Raw genomic sequence first — 15,832 nt, 5'->3', positions numbered from 1 at the left:
GCTTCTCTACCCTTCCTCCCTGCTTGTGATCTCTCTCTTTCTCAAATAAATAAAATCTTAAAATAATAATAATTATAAACATAAATAATAAAAATAAAAATAAACTTCCTTGCCTCCCAAGGAAGTAAGGTTACCCCTTACTGAAAGTGATCAAGCTGGATGATGAGCTCTTCAGGGAAGTTATAGAGAGGATTCTTACAAGGCGTGTGACTGAGGCTTTTTTGATTTAATTATTTTCTTTTTTTTTTTAAAGATTTTATTTATTTATTTGACAGAGAGAGATCACAAGCAGACAAAGAGGCAGGCGGAGAGGGAGAGAGGGAAGCAGGCTCCCCGCTGAGCAAAGAGCCCAATGCGGGACTCGATCCCAGGACTCTGAGATCATGACCCGAGCAGAAGGCAGCAGCTTAACCCACTGAGCCACCCAGGCGCCCTGATTTAATTATTTTCAAGAGTAATCTGTTATCTTCCCTCCACCCCTGTAACTAGGCTGATTCAGTTTGACCGCAGGCAACTTGCAAACAAATTCCTAGAGTTAAGGTATTCCTTCCTGGGAATTTCAGTTCTAGCATAGCCCAGCCCTCTCAATTTATAGATGAAGAAAGTATAGCACAGAAAGAGGAAATGATCAATTGAACTTTCAGAAGTTGAAACTCCAACCCTCTGGACTTCCAGTTCAGAGTTCAAGCTATTGCAACTTCCTGTTGGTAGTTGGGGGAAATTGTACACTCACCCATTAAAAATAGTTGAGCACCTACTGTATACCAGACACTGGTCAGAGTTCTTAGATATAAATGTTAAGGGTCAAGTCCTCAATTAATGAGTAGTGGTAAGTAACCACGAAGATGATCATATGTACAAATCATGGAGAGCCCAAAACTTCAGTCTACCACCTGTAACTTATCCAACTACTAAAACTTCCTAAGATACTAACAATTGACAAGACAAAGTCATCTGGGTGACTCACCAGCCAAATTCGAAATGATCAAATCGAACAGCAAACAAGAAAATGACCTAGATAATTCCTAGATTGGATGATGAGACCCACTAATTCATTTTATTGCGTTCTTGAGTAGGGAAGTTGAAGTCAACCTGCTCTGGCTTCGAAAGCCCTGGGAACGTTGCAAGCAGAGAAAATGCAGAAGGGAGGGTCTCCCTTGAGAGAGAGACAAAGCCTCTTCCCTCGTACTCCGTTGGATCCCGCCAGTTTAGGAGGATCCCGGTGATGCCCCGTTCTTTGACGGAATCCAGCTCCTCCTCCTTCGCACCCCCCCCCCCCCGCCCTCTCCCACTTCGGGCACTCCCGGGGAAGCCCAGACCAATCGCCCCCAGCCCACCCAGCACTGAAGCAAGAGGCGCCTCAAGATTGCGCAAAAGCCTCTCCCTCCCCCCGCCTGCTCGGTGGCATGTTCCTTAAATTCCCATCTGCACAACATAAACAGGAAACGTGCAGCAAAAGCCCTGGCAGTGCAAATTCCATGCTCCAGTCGAAGGCGGGAGAATCTCGTCTTTGGGAGGGGAGTAGAGCGGGGGAGGGGAAAAAGCAAACTTTCCAGGAGACCTCTCAACCATCCCTGTCTCTTCTAACCAGATCTAGAAAGAAAGAATAGAGAAGGCGGAAGGAAGGGCTCCTGCTTTGGAAAAAATAGGGGAGGGGGAGGCGGAGGTGGCGCACGAAGGGACAGCCAGGCTTCAAATGAACCGCCTGGAGTGGCTGAGGTGGCGGGAATACCCCCAGCCGCCTACTCCGCAAACCAGCGGTCGGCTCGGCCCTAGATGCTGCGGAGTGGGCTCACCGCCCGCAAGGGGTTCCCAAGTCAGCGGGGGTGGGGGCGGGGAAGGAGCGGGCGCTCCGCGCGGCGCAGGCGCAGACTGCGCCTCGGTTGTCAAACATGGCTGAAGTGCCGCCGCTGCCGCTACTGCCGCTGCAGGGAAAATGCTGAGCCCTCCCGGGCCGGGTGGGCGGCGGCGGCGAGGGCGGCTACCGGCACCTGCTTCTCCGGCGCGGGGGCGGCGGCCATGGCCCGGCTGGCTGACTACTTCATCGTAGTAGGCTACGACCACGAGAAGCCAGGTAAGGGTGTGGGGCGGGCGCCGCCCCCAGGCCTCCCCGCCCCCGTCTCCCCTAACCCCCACCCTCCGGCTGCTGTCCAGTGGGCTCTGCGGGGCAGGGCATCGCAGCCGGGAGGCGGGGAGGGCCGGGCCGGGCGGCGGCGGAGCTGCCGGTGGCTGTCCGGCCTTCTTGGCGGGGCTGAGCCTCGCGGTGGGCGTGAGGGACCCGCACGAGGGGAGGGGGGGGAGAAGAGGGGGAGGAGGCTGCGTACACGGGGCTCAGGGAGGCCCAGCTGGGCCAGCTCGAGGCAAGTCTGGGTGCCGCGACCCTCGCGCTGGAGGAGGCCGGGTACCAGGGGCAGCGCCCTGGTGCTGGCGAGATTGGGCAGGACTGCGGGGTTGGGAGGGCGGGAGCCAACTGTGTTAAGTTCGTCGGGGATAAACTTCTGCCCTGCATCCTGAGTGAGTAACGAGTGACGCAGGGGGCTGTCCTCTCCAAAAGGAAATGCTGAGAGAGTCCAGTGCTACTTTACCCCTGCGTTGTTGGGGGCCTGTCTAGTCACCGCCCCAGTGAACGCGTGGTACCGGGGAGGGGGAGAGGATCCTTGCACTTTTAAACATTTCTAGGAAATGCTCCCTGTTCTTTCAGGACAGATATGACAGTCATTTCAGAGTGTCTGAACACTATCTTTAAGTAAGGACAGTCAGCCGACCGCTGAAAGTCTTGCTTCACGTTGATTTGCGGTTTAAAATTTTTTTTTGGATTAAAAAGCGCTTTTTTTGTTTTTGTTTTTTTGTTTGTTTGTTTTTTTTTTTTTTTAGTGTAGTTGACATGCAGTGTTTAATGTGTGTTTTAATTATTCTTATGATTCATCACAAAACTTTCTTCCTAAGGAGCAATTTGGCAAATGCTTTGTATTTCAGTTTCATGATGGACTTGTGCAACTTAAAGTTCAGGGTTCATGCACGTTTATTTTGTATTTGCATTTCCTTGTATTACTGTATAGCTAAGCGGAATGTAATAAACTGAACTGGGAAGCAGAGCTATTTCAGGGTATTTCCAGTTGCACGTTTGCAAGGAATTTTAGATAGCGGCAGACAAAGCCCTTCATCTTTTGGAGGAGATGCTGCGATTGTGCTTTGCTGATAGTTAGAGCCATTTGTAGTGGCAGAATGTCATTGTTCTACCCACTCTTGGTCAACTGCCCCTTTCACTATTACTCTTCTAATAACTTCCTTCAGTGGGGTTTTATATTTTTAAATCTTTCACTATTCACAACCTGATTGAGGTCAATTGTTAAGAGAAGGGGTTGGGCTGTATTTAAAGTGTCTTCTGGCTCCAACATTTGATTTCCTAGTAATTTTGCATAATCTGGTGTCTAACCAAGATTAACAATATGAAGAATTACAGTTTATTTTTAATATTATTTCACTTTTATCAAAATTGTTTTTTTCCTCACTTTAAACTGAAACAATCAGGGGTGTCTGGGTGGCTCCCTGGGTTAAACCTCTGCCTTTGGCTCCGGTAGTGGTCTCTCGGTCATGGTCTCGGAGTCCTAGGATGGAGCCCCACATTGGGCTCTCTGCTCAACAGGGAGCCTGCTTCTCTGCCTACTTGTGATCTCTCTCTCTGTCAAATAAATAAATAAAATCTTAAAAAAAAAAAAACAAACCCAAAAACCTGAAACAATCATGTACTTGAAGAAAACTTGCAAGTAAAGTACAAAGAACTTTTTCTCTGAACCATTTGAGAGGAAGCTGCTGACCTGATGCCCTATCACCGCAGAATGCTTTAGTGTGCATTTTTTTTTTTTTTTTTTACAAACAAGAATATTCTCCTGCATAATCACAATGCAGTTATCAGAATCAGGAAATTTGTACTGATACAGTACTCCATTTAGTTTTCAGACTGGTTCAAGCTTTGTTGATTTTGCTGTTAATCTTTCTACTGGCAAAAGGATCCCATTCAGAATTATATGTTGCATTTACTTGTTATATCTCTTTAGTCTTCATTCTGGAACAGTTCCTCCATCTTCTCTTGACTTTCATAACCTTGACATTTATGAAGATTACAGGGCAGTTATTTTGTAGAATGCCCCTCAATTTGGGATTATCTGTTCTCTTATTTATTAGATACATACAGGTTATATACTTGGGTAGAAAAATCACAAAAGTGATGCTCATTGCAGTCTATCAGGTGGTACACAATTTCAGTTTATCCCATTACTGGTGATTTTTTTACTTTGATTACTTACTTGATACAAGCAATGCCTGCTGGGCTTCCTCACTACAAAGTTAATATGTAATTGTTAATACATAGTTTTGTGTGGAGTACTTTGAAACTATGTAAATATATTGTTTCTCATCTAACTTTTAAGAACTTTTTTTTTTTTAAAGATTTTATTTTTTTGACAGAGATCACAAGTAGCCAGAGAGGCAGGCAGAGAGACAGGAGGAAGCAGGCTCCCTGCTGAGCAGAGAGCCCGATGTGGGGTTGGATCCCAGGACCCTGGGATCATGACCTGAGCCGAAGGCAGAGGCTTTAACCCACTGAGCCACCCAGGTGCCCCTCCTCACCTAACTTTTAATGTATTCCTGTATTTCTATCTGTATGAATATTTTTTAGTGGATTATATTCTATTACTATTTTTTTAAAAGATTTTATTTATTTATTTAACAGAGAGAGACACAGTGAGATAGGGAACACAAGCAGGGGCAGTGGGAAAGGGAGAAGCAGGCTTCCCGCTGAGCAGGGAGCGGGATGCGGATGGCGGGCTTGATACCAGGACCCTGTGATCATGACCTGAGCTGAAGGCAGATGCCCAGTGACTGAGCCACCCAGGCACCCCTACAATTTATTTTGATGTTTAGATTGTTCCTCATTTGGCCAATAAGAGCTCATTCAGGCTGGCTTTTGTGTCCTTATAACATGTCCCCATCATTCCTTGAGCATGTCTTTTACGCACAGATTTATCCTATACCGTACCTGCCTTAGTCCTGCAGTTGGCTGTTTCTCGGACATTTTGAAGCTACAATCTCAGTGCTAATATGTTTGTTGTTGTTGGGTTGTTAATGTTCCCACCCCCTCTTAATGGACGAAGCTGGGAATATATAGATGTATGTACACAAACATTTATATCTATATTTATTTATCTGCATATATTGTAAATGATGAGTTCACACTAGTACTTCCCATTTCAGTATAAGTTCTAGTTCTTTTCTTTTTCATATTTGTAATAGTTGTCTCTCATAGTAAGAAATACTCATATATATATATATATACTCATATAGATATAGATATGCATATACATATACTATGAGATATAATACTCTTATCTCATAGTAAGAAATCGGACTTCCATTATCCTTAATATATTTACTTATTTGTTCATATCTTCCTGTATTTAAACAAACTTTCATATTTGCTACCACCCTCTCCTCTCCTGGATGACTTTTTTCTCTGCTGATTCTTCCTTATATCCCTTGCATTCTGCTACCCCTGTAAGAAGCTAACAGCCCATACTAGGATGTCCCAATTTAGGGATACCTTCTTCAACCTGCTCTGATTCTAACACCCCATGTTAGCTTCCTCGCTGTTTCTGGATGTATTTCTCACCCCAGTTAGGCTCTGATACCCTAAATTGGACTGCTTTCATGTGAAGACATCCTCTTCACTCTGTGAGACCTAGTGTCCCATGCAAGGTTGCCCCTCTGTGTTGACACCCTCTTCCAGTGCTTGGGTTGAACATATGTCTTCTTCCCATATGGACTCCTTTCTTGGTTCACTTGGGCTCTGACAACCCCCACCACACTCAGGGCTAACATGATTACTCACCATCCCACAGGAGGGAAAGGGAAGATTATTTTATTATTTTTATTATTATGTATTTTTTTTGGTGGAGATAGAAAGAGAGAATCCTAAGCCGGCTCAGGCCCAGCCACTTGAGCCATGCGGGGCTCGATCTCACAATGCTGAAATCATGACCAGAGCTGAAATCAAGAGTTCAGACGTCTAACTGACTGAGCCACCAGGGTGACCTATTTTAAATTTTTAATTATTTTTTAATTTTTATTTTTTTAAGATTTTATTTACTTATTTGATAGAGAGAGACACAGCGAGAGAGGGAACACAAGCAGGGGAAGTGGGAAAGGGAGAAGCAGGCTTCCTGCCAAGCAGGGAGCCTAGTGCCGGGCTCGATCCCAGAACCCTGGGATTATGACCTGAGCCGAAGACAGATGCTTAACCAACTGAGCCACCCAGGTGCCCCTATTTTTTATATTTTAGTAAACTCTGGATCACACATGAAGCTCCAGCTCACAATCCCGAGGTCAAGAGTCGCACGCCGTACTGAGCCAGCCAAGCACCCCAGGGAAGATTATTTTTTTAAGTAACAAAATCCAGAAGCTTTTATAAATTGTACAATCTGGATAGTAAAATGTATGATTTTATTATATATTTTTTTTACTTGGGATAATTTTTCTTTTGTCACATTTTTTGAAGTATAATTTACGTATAGTAAATTCACCTTTTTAACTGAACAATTCAGTGAGTTTTGACAGGTGTATACATAAATGTAGCCACTACCACAATTAAGGTATAGGTATAGAACATTTCTGTCCCTACAAAATGTTCTTTTGGGACACCTGGGTGGCATGATTGGTTAATAGGTTAAATGTCTGACTTTGGTTCAAGTCGTGATCTCAGGGTCTTGGGATAGAGCTGGCCTCCATCTCTACACTTGGCAGGGAGTCTGTTTGTCCCTCTTCTCCCTCTACCCATCCTCTGCTTGTGCTCTGTTTCTCTCTCAAATAAATAAAATATATTAAAAAAAAAAAAAAAAGGAGTTCTCCCTGACCCCGTGAAGTTCATTCCCTCCCTAGCCTGTGGCAATTACTGATCTGTCTTCTGTCCTTTTGTTTTTAATTTTATTTATTTATTTTTAGAATGTCATCTAAATGGAATTATATAGTTTTCTATGTCTGGCTTTTTTTCTACTTAAAATATGTTTGAGGGGCACCTGGGTGGCTCAGTGGGTTAAAGCCCCTGCCTTTGGCTCTGGTCATGATCCTAGGGTTCTGGGATCAAGCCCCGCATCAGGCGCTCTGCTCAGCGGGGAGCCTGCTTCCCTTCCTCTCTCTTTGCCTGCCTCTCTGCCTACTTGTGATCTCTGTCAAATAAATAAATAAAATCTTTAAAAAAATATGTTTGAGATTTATCCATTTTATATGCATTGTCAGTTCCTTTTTGTTATTGAATATAGTACAATTTATTTATCAATTCACCGGTTGGTAGAAATTTGAGTTTCCAGTTTTCAGCTATGAGAACAAAGTTATTCTGGACATTTACATATAGATCTTTGAGTGTTCATATGGTTTCATTTCTCTTGGGTAAATACATGGGAGAAGAATTGCTGGGTCATATGATAAGTGTCTGTTTAGCTTGCTGTGAAACTGCCACCAAACTATTTTCCAAACTGTGCCATTTTGCATACTTCAGCAATGTATAAAGATTCCAGTTAACCTTTTTATTCTATTTATTTATTAAAAAAAAGATTTTATTTATATATTTATTTGTTAGAGAGAACACAAGCAGGCAGAGTGGCAGGCATAGGTAGAGAGAGAAGCAGCCTCCCCGCTGAGCAAGGAGCCTGTTGTAGGACTCTATTCCAGGACCCTGGGACCATCACACGAGCCAAAGTCAGCGGCTTACTCGCCTGAGCCACCTAGGCATCCCATTTTATTTATTTTTATTACTTAAAATTAAAAAAAAAACAACTTATAGCCATTCTAGTGGATATGTAGTGGTATCTCATTGTGGGTTCAATTTATATGTTCCTGGTTACTAATGATGTTAGTCAGCTTTTCATGTATTTATTGCATTTGGATATTTTTTGCAAGTCTCAAGATCAAATTTTCTTTTCTATTTGATTGCTTAACTTCTTATTATTAAGGTTTTTGTTTTTGTTTTTTAATTTCAAATACAGGGGTGCCTGGGTGGCTCCATCAGTTAAGCATCTGACTCTTTTTAAAAAAGATTTATTTAGGGGCACGTGGATGGCTCAGTGGGTTAAAGCCTCTGCCTTTGGCCCAGATCATGATCCCAGGGTCCTGGGATCTAGCCCTGCATTGGGCTCTCTGCTCAGCGGTGAGCCTGCTTCCCCCTCTCTCTCTGCTTGCCTCTCTGCCTACTTGTGATCTCTGTCTGTCAAATAAATAAATAAAAAAAAACTTAAAAAAAAAGATTTATTTATTTATTTGAGAGACAGAGAGTGTGCAGGGGGAGGGCAGACAGAGAGGGGAAGCAGATTCCCTGCTGAGTGGGTTTGATTCTATGACCCTGAGATCATGACCTGAGTGGAAACTAAGAGTTGATTGCTCAACCAACAGAGCCATTCAGGCGCCCTAAGCACGGGACTCTTGGTCTCAGCTCAGGTCTTGATCTCAGGGTTGTGAGTTCAAGCCCCACACTGGGCTCCACGCCAGGTGCGGAGCTTGCTTTAAAGATAGATAGATAGATAGGTAAATTAATTTCAGATACAAGTCTTTATCAGGTATTTTGTAAATAATTTCTTTCAGTCTGTGGTTTGCCTTTTCCTTGTTGTCTTCTTCTTTTTTTTTTTTTTTAAAGATTTTATTTATTTATTTGACAGATCACGAGTAGGCAGAGAGGCAGGCAGAGAAAGGAAGAAGCAGGCTCCCTGCTGAGCAGAGAGCCCAAAGCGGGACTTGATCCCAGGACCCTGCGATCACGACCTGAGCTGAAGGCAGAGACTTTAACCCACTAAGCCACCCAGGCGTCCCAACCTTTTCATCTTCTTAACAATGTCTTTTGGGGACACCTGGGTGGCTCAGTGGTTAAGCCTCTGCATTTGGCTCGGGTCATGGTCTCAGGATCCTGGGATCGAGTCCCGCATCGGGCTCTCTGCTCAGCAGGGAGCCTGCTTCCCCCTCTCTCTCTGCCTGCCTCTCTGCATACTTGTGATCTCTCTGTCTGTCAAATAAATAAATAAAATCTTTAAAAAAAATGTCTTTTGAAGAGCACATTTTTTTTTAAGTTGGTTGTTTCTTTCTTTTTTCTTTTAAGATTTTATTTATTTATTTGACAGAGAGAGAGATCAGAAGTAGGCAGAGAGAGAGGGGGAAGCAGGCTCCCTGCTGAGCAGAGAGCCTGATGCAGGGCTGGATCCCAGGACCCTGAGATCATGACCAGAGCCAAAGGCAGAGGCTTTAACCCACTGAGCCACCCAGGTGTCCCAAAGAACAGGTGTTTTAATTTGGGATAACTTTTTAAACATTTGAATACTTTTATATCTTGAATTGTATCCTTTGAGTTGTCCTTTTTATGTAAAGCCTGCTGAAAAACTTATTGGAAGAAAATCCGCTAAATTTGTGTACTTTGAATTGTAAATGAAGAAAGAATAAACCTAATTGATTCTGTAAATCTTTATTATAAAGCTTTCTTTGGAAGTTAGTATGATTTTATTACCCAAATCTCTCTAAAGCTAATCAGATTATGATAATATGATACTGAAATTTTGTGTGCTTATTACCACAATATTCCTGGAATTATTCAATCAATGCAGTCTATTATTTGTTCCTAAAGTGTCTTTTCCATTAGTAATACTTCTCAGTTGAATTTTTCCATATATCTACATATCTATATTAAAATTGAATTGAAAGGGACGCCTGGGTGGCTCAGTTGGTTAAGCGGCTGCCTTTGGCTCAGGTCATGATCCCAGCGTCCTGGGATCGAGTCCCACATCGGGCTCCTTGCTCGGCAGGGAGCCTGCTTCTCCCTCTGCCTCTGCCTGCCATTCTGTCTGCCTGCACTCGCTCTCTCTCCCTCTCTCTCTGACAAATAAAGTCTTTAAAAAAAAAAAATAAATAAAATTGAATTGAAAGACAAAAAACCTTGTCTTTTGAAAAATTGCATTTACAAACTGGAAAAAATAATCCATGCTATTTGAATTGTATACAAAGAAGAGTGCTTGGCACATAGTAGTTATTTAATAAAGATGTTTGAATGAATACACAATTGCTGAAAATATAAAAAGCTATAAGGAAGGAGTGTGGTTATGAAAGGATAATGAGGGATTTTTGTGGTGATAGAACTATTTTGTATCTTTACTAGGTGGCAGATACATGAGTCTTCATTTGCGATAAATTGCATAGAAGTAAATACACACAACAAATGTGAATAAATACAGTAAAACTGGGGGGCTCTGAATAAGGAAGTAGATTGTATTAAAGTCAATATCTTGATGTTGATAATGTAGTATGATTTTACAAGATACTGCTATTGGGAGAAACTGGGTAAAGAGAAATGGGATTTCTGTGTTAGTTTTCACAGTGATCTAAAAAAAAAAATAAATAAATAAAAGTTGTAAGAGGGGCACCTGGCGGGCTCAGTGGGTAGGGCATGTGACTTGATATCAGAGTCATGAGTTCAAGCCCCACGTTGGGTGTGGAACCTACTTAAAAAAATAAGTAAAATAGAAAAGCTATAAGATAAAGCTATAAGGGGCTTCTGGGTGGTTCAGTGGGTTAAGCCTCTGCCTTAGGCTCAGGTCATGGTCTCAGGGTCTTGTGATTGAGCCCCGCATTGGGCTCTCTGCTCAGCAGGGAGTCAGTAGTCCTGACTCCCCCTCTCCCATTGCCTGCCTCTTTGCCTACTTGTGATTTCTCTCTCTCTGTGTCATATAAATAAATAAATCTTTTAAAAAAAGATAAAGCTATAAGATAAAAAGATGCTAGTAGTATTCTTACTTTTTCCTAAATGTTGACATAAGTAAAGGTTATTCTGTAAAATTCCAGGGAAATTCCACATCATCTTCAGTGGCTGAATTATTACATCTTAGGGGTATATTAATTTAACTTTATCATTTGTTATTGGGTATTTAATGTATTTCCAGTTTTGTATTCTTATAATATACTGTCATGCTGAGGAGAACATACCTTCAAAACCACTGATTTTGGGAGCCTGGGTGACTCAGTTGTTAAGCATCTGCCTTCAGCTCAGGTCATGATCCCAGGGTCCTGGGATCGGGCCCCACATGGGCTTCCTGATCAGCGGGAAGCCTCCTTCTCCCTCTCCCCTGCTTGTGTTACCTATCTCACTGTGTCTCTTTCTGTCAAATAAATAAAATTTTAAAAAGAAATCCCAAACACCATTTTATGACAGTTTGATTTTAATAATTTGAAATTAAGACTTTATTTTCCTGACTTTGTATATGACTATGCACAGTATTTAGGAAGTTAGGAAATATAATTTGTTTCTTTTTTTAAAATTTTATAGATTTTATTTATTTATTAGAGAGATGGAGAGAGAACACAAGTAGGCAGAGCAGCAGGCAGAGGGAGAGGGAGAAGCAGGCTCTCTGCTGAGGAGGGAGCCTGATTCAGGGCCCCATCCCAGGACCCTGGTAGCATGACTCGAGCCCAAAGGCAACCGCTTAACCCACTGAGCCACCCAGGTGCCCCTGTCATTTGTTTCTAAGAGGTGAAGTTATTTGGCGAACTCTCTCTCTCTCTCTCTTTTTTTTTAAGATTTTATTTATTTATTTGAGAGAGTGAGAGAGCACAAGCGGGAGCGGGGAGGAGGGAGAGGGAGAAGCAAGCTCCCAGCTGAGCAGGGAGCCTGATGCAGGGGCTTGATTCCATGACCTGAGCTGAGGGCAGATGCTTAACCAGCTGAGCCACCCAGGTGCACCACGCCCCCCAACTCCAACGATTTTTATTTTTCTTTACTTTTTTAAAAGGTTTGTTTTGTTTTGTTGTTTATTTATTTGTCAGAGAGAGAGAGAAAGACTACAGGCAGGGGGAGTGGCAGCCAGAGGGAGAAGCAGGCTCCATGCTGAGCAGGGAGCCTGATGTGGGACTCAATCCCAGGACCCTGGGATCATGACCAGAGCTGAAGGCAGATGCTTAACCAACTGAGCTACTCAGGCATTCTTGTCTTTTTCTTTTTGTTCTTACTTTCTTTTACTTTTACTGTGATTTGTCCAAGAAAAATTGATAATGACCACATGGGTTAAATCCTTTATATGACTTTACTTTTTTCTTTTTATTTTACTTTTTTTTTTAACTTAAATATCTTTTTTAATTTTTATTTTTTAAAAACTAGACTCTGTAGCAAATGTGGAGCTTGAACTCATGACCCTGAGATCAAGAATTTTGTGTTCTACTGATTGAACCAGCCAGGCACCACTCTTTTTGTTTATTTTTGCTGTACATTAATACATTTAGAATTTAATCCATTTATCTATATCGTATTTAACCTGGAGTCAAGTATCTTTTTTTTTTTTTTTAAGATTTTATTTATTTGAGAGAGAGAGAGAATGAGAGAGAGAGCATGAGAAGGGGAAGGGTCAGAGGGAGAAGCAGACTCCCTGCCTAGCAGGCAGACCGATGGGGGACTCGATCCTGGGATTCCAGGATCATGACCTGAGCCGAAGGCAGTCGCTCAACCAACTGAGCCACCCAGGTGCCCCTGGAGTCAAGTATCTTAATCATTTGACATTCTTGTATTCTTTCATATCAACCCACTTAAGTATACTAGAGGAAGGTTTGTAGTACTTCTTAGATATTTCGTTAGTTTTATTTAGGGAGTATGAGTGACTTAAGCTAAGAGATAAACTTTTGTACAATATTTGAAATACAGTTTGAGATATTTTAAAGATTGATAATTGGTTATTATTGAACCACTGTAATTCATAGTCAGCCTGGGTGTCTTCCCCTTCCCCATTCTGTATTGAAGTACAGTAGTTGGGATTTCTTGGTTGGTTGTTGCCAGCTGTCAAGCACCATTTGGGATTCATTGACTTGACAAGTATTTATTGTTTTTCCAGGTATTGTGCTAAGTCCTAGAACAAAAACAAAGAATAAGCGTAAGATGCTATCCCTACCTTAGTTATTAATGGGGACGGTCTTGAAATAATGATATGGATCCACTTTACTGAGAGAAAGATAAAACTTCTTATGAGAGGTGGTGTTTAAGCCAAGTTATGTAGGATGAATAAGCTCTGCCATGTGGGAAAGATAGTAAAGGAGATTAAAGGCAAAGAGAAAAACATGTAAAGGTGTGAATGTCTTGTTCCAGGAATGGAGAGAAATATAGTGTAAATGGGAATTGAAGTGAACTTTGCTAGAGTGGGTTCAGGTAAGATTATGAAAAGTTCTGGGTCAGGAGATAAGAGAAGTGAAAATTAGAGATTTAATTTGGCAATTACCAATATCCAAGTGATTGTCAGATATAAAGAAAAAAGTGAGATTTTTGAGGAATGTGTATAGAAGGAAAAGAGGAGTGGCCTAAGAATTGAACCCAGAGAAAACTCAATATTTAAGGGGTAGATAGAGCAGTAATAGTCAGGAATTGTCAGAGGTATTGCAAGAGAACTGGGATAATGTGATATCATGGAAACCTTGGGTGTAAAGAATTTTGAGGAGGAGGAAATGATGAATGTCAAAGGTCTCAAGATGTCATGTATAATGAGGACTAACAATAGTGTCTTAGTCCATTTGTGTTGCTATAACAAACAGCCATAAACTGAGTAGCTTAAACAACAAACATGTATTTCTCACAGTTCTGGAGGCTGTGAAGTCCAAGATCAAGGCCCAGGCTGATTCAGGGTCTTGTGAGGGCTGGCTTCCTGGCGCAATGATAGCATTCTTCCTATCATATCCTCACATGGTGGAGGTTGCAAGGGAAGTCTCTGGGGCCTATTTTATAAGGGCACTAATCTTACTCATGACAGCAGAGCTCGTGTGACCTAGTCACCTCCAGATACTATCATTTTGGTATCTATATTGGTATACTATCATTTGTCCAAATGCTAGGACACTGGAGGTTAGGTCTCAACATACGAATTTTGGGGGGACACAGTCTATGGCAAATAGGCTCATGGACTTGAAAATAAGGATAGTGACTTTAGAACATTACAGTAGAGTTGTGGGGGGCCATAGCCATTTTGATAAATTGCATCCTAAGTCATAGGTTGTATAAGCTTCACAGAATCTAATTTATTATCTTTTTAGAAGCTCACGATGACCTGCCTCCCATGGCTTGTGGGAAGTGGAAAGAGGAGTTAGAGGTGATGTCAAAATTCTAAACATGAAAGTCAGAGATATTTGTGATACCATGACTTAAATAGGTTGAAAATCTTTTTCCCTTGACATTTCTTCCTTTCTTTCTTTCATTCATTTATTTATTTATTTATTTATTTATTTATTTGACAGACAGAGACCACAAGCAGGCAGAGAGGCAGGCAGAGAGAGAGGAGGAAGCAGGCTCCCTGCCGAGCAGAGAGCCCGACGCGGGGCTCGATCCCAGGACCCTGAGATCATGACCCGAGCCGAAGGCAGCGGCTTAACCCACTGAGCCACCCAGGCGCCCCTCTTTCTTTCTTTTTTTAAGATTTTATTTATTCATTTGACAGACAGAGATCACAAGTAGGCAGAGAGGCAGGCAGAGAGAGAGGAAGGGAAGCAGGCTCCCTGCTGAGCAGAGAGCCCGATGCGGGGCTCCATCCCAGAACCCTGGGATCATGACCTGAGCCGAAGGCAGAGGCTTTAACCCACTGAGCCACCCAGGCGCCCCTCTCTTGACATTTCTTATTTGTCTTTGTGGGCTTGGAAGATGATGGGGTTTTACTTTATAGCCATCCAAATGGAGACTTCAGAGAAGGGGACAGGTAGGGGCTGGACACAAAGACTTGTCATTATGATAGAGCTATGACACCGTGAACGCCCTCAGAAAGTTGGTGTAGAGTGGAAGAATAGAGGACCAAGGACTGAGTTTTGGGTAGTCTATTGAAAGGAAGATTGAAAGTAAAAGGAGCCATAGAAGAAGGATTGGAAAGTTTGGGAGAGACATTTGGAGGGTGATAGAACCTCTGATTTTTGGTTGGTCATGTGGCCATGCAGGGACAGATTTCAAGTTTTGTTTCTTTTTGTTCCCCCACCGTTTTTTTTCCTCCTCTCATTTTCATGTTTCTAAGAAATATAAAAGTGAATAAGTTCTGGGCAGTTTGATATAAGTGGAAATGAGCTCAATATCCCAAAAATAGCCTTAAAGGGTGTACCTTCCTAGTTTTTCTCTTTCCTGAGACTGGCCTGCTGATAGAAAGACTGGAGCTCCAGTAGGCATCTTGGCCATGTAAAGGAGGGCCCACACCCTAGAAAGAACCTGGGCTTTAATGATATATAATGGGATTGTCGTAACTGTCTTCTGATTTTTTTTAAAAGATTTTATTCATTTATTAGAGATAGCGCAGGTAGAGGGAGAGGGAGAAGCAGGCTTCCCGCTGAGCAAGGAGTCCGAGGTGGAGCTCCATTCCAGATCCTGGGATCATGTCCTGAGCTGAAGGCAGATCCTTTTTTTTTTTTTTAAAGATTTTATTTATTTGATACAGAGAGAGAGAGATCACAAGTGGACAGAGAGGCAGGCAGAGAGAGAGGAGGAAACAGGCTCCCCACTGAGCAGAGAGCCCGGTGCAGGGCTCGATCCCAGAACCCTGGGATCATGACCTGAGCCAAAGGCAGAGGCTTTAACCCACTGAGCCACCCAGGCGCCCCTGAAGGCAGATCCTTAACCGACTGAGCCACCCAGTCGTCCTGAGGGGTTTTTTTTGTTTGTTGGTTTGTTTACATGAAAGATTATAGCCTTATATGGTTAAACTACTATAAATTAGAGTTTTCTGTGTTGGAAGTCCAGAGTCACAGAAAGTGAGTCATAGAAAGTGAAGGAACATTTCTCAGTGTCAGGTGTAGCAGAGAGATCACT

At 42.5% G+C, this 15,832-nt stretch overlaps 1 protein-coding gene across 2 annotated transcripts in view; it reads left to right on the top strand.

Moving 5' to 3' along the window:
* The first annotated feature begins 1,858 nt into the window (after positions 1–1,858).
* The window catches only part of SBF2 (SET binding factor 2), a 483,767-nt gene continuing 469,793 nt past the window's right edge, over positions 1,859–15,832 (top strand). For both annotated transcript variants that reach the window (XM_047693703.1, XM_047693702.1), the window contains exon 1: positions 1,859–2,074. In XM_047693703.1, coding sequence (XP_047549659.1) covers positions 2,020–2,074 — 55 coding nt within the window. In that variant the 5' untranslated portion in view covers positions 1,859–2,019. The remainder of the gene's footprint in view (positions 2,075–15,832) is intronic.

Source organism: Lutra lutra, chromosome 10, assembly GCF_902655055.1.
Source record: "Lutra lutra chromosome 10, mLutLut1.2, whole genome shotgun sequence".
Classification (NCBI taxonomy): domain Eukaryota; kingdom Metazoa; phylum Chordata; class Mammalia; order Carnivora; family Mustelidae; genus Lutra; species Lutra lutra.
This window is presented reverse-complemented; position numbering and strand designations above follow the sequence as displayed.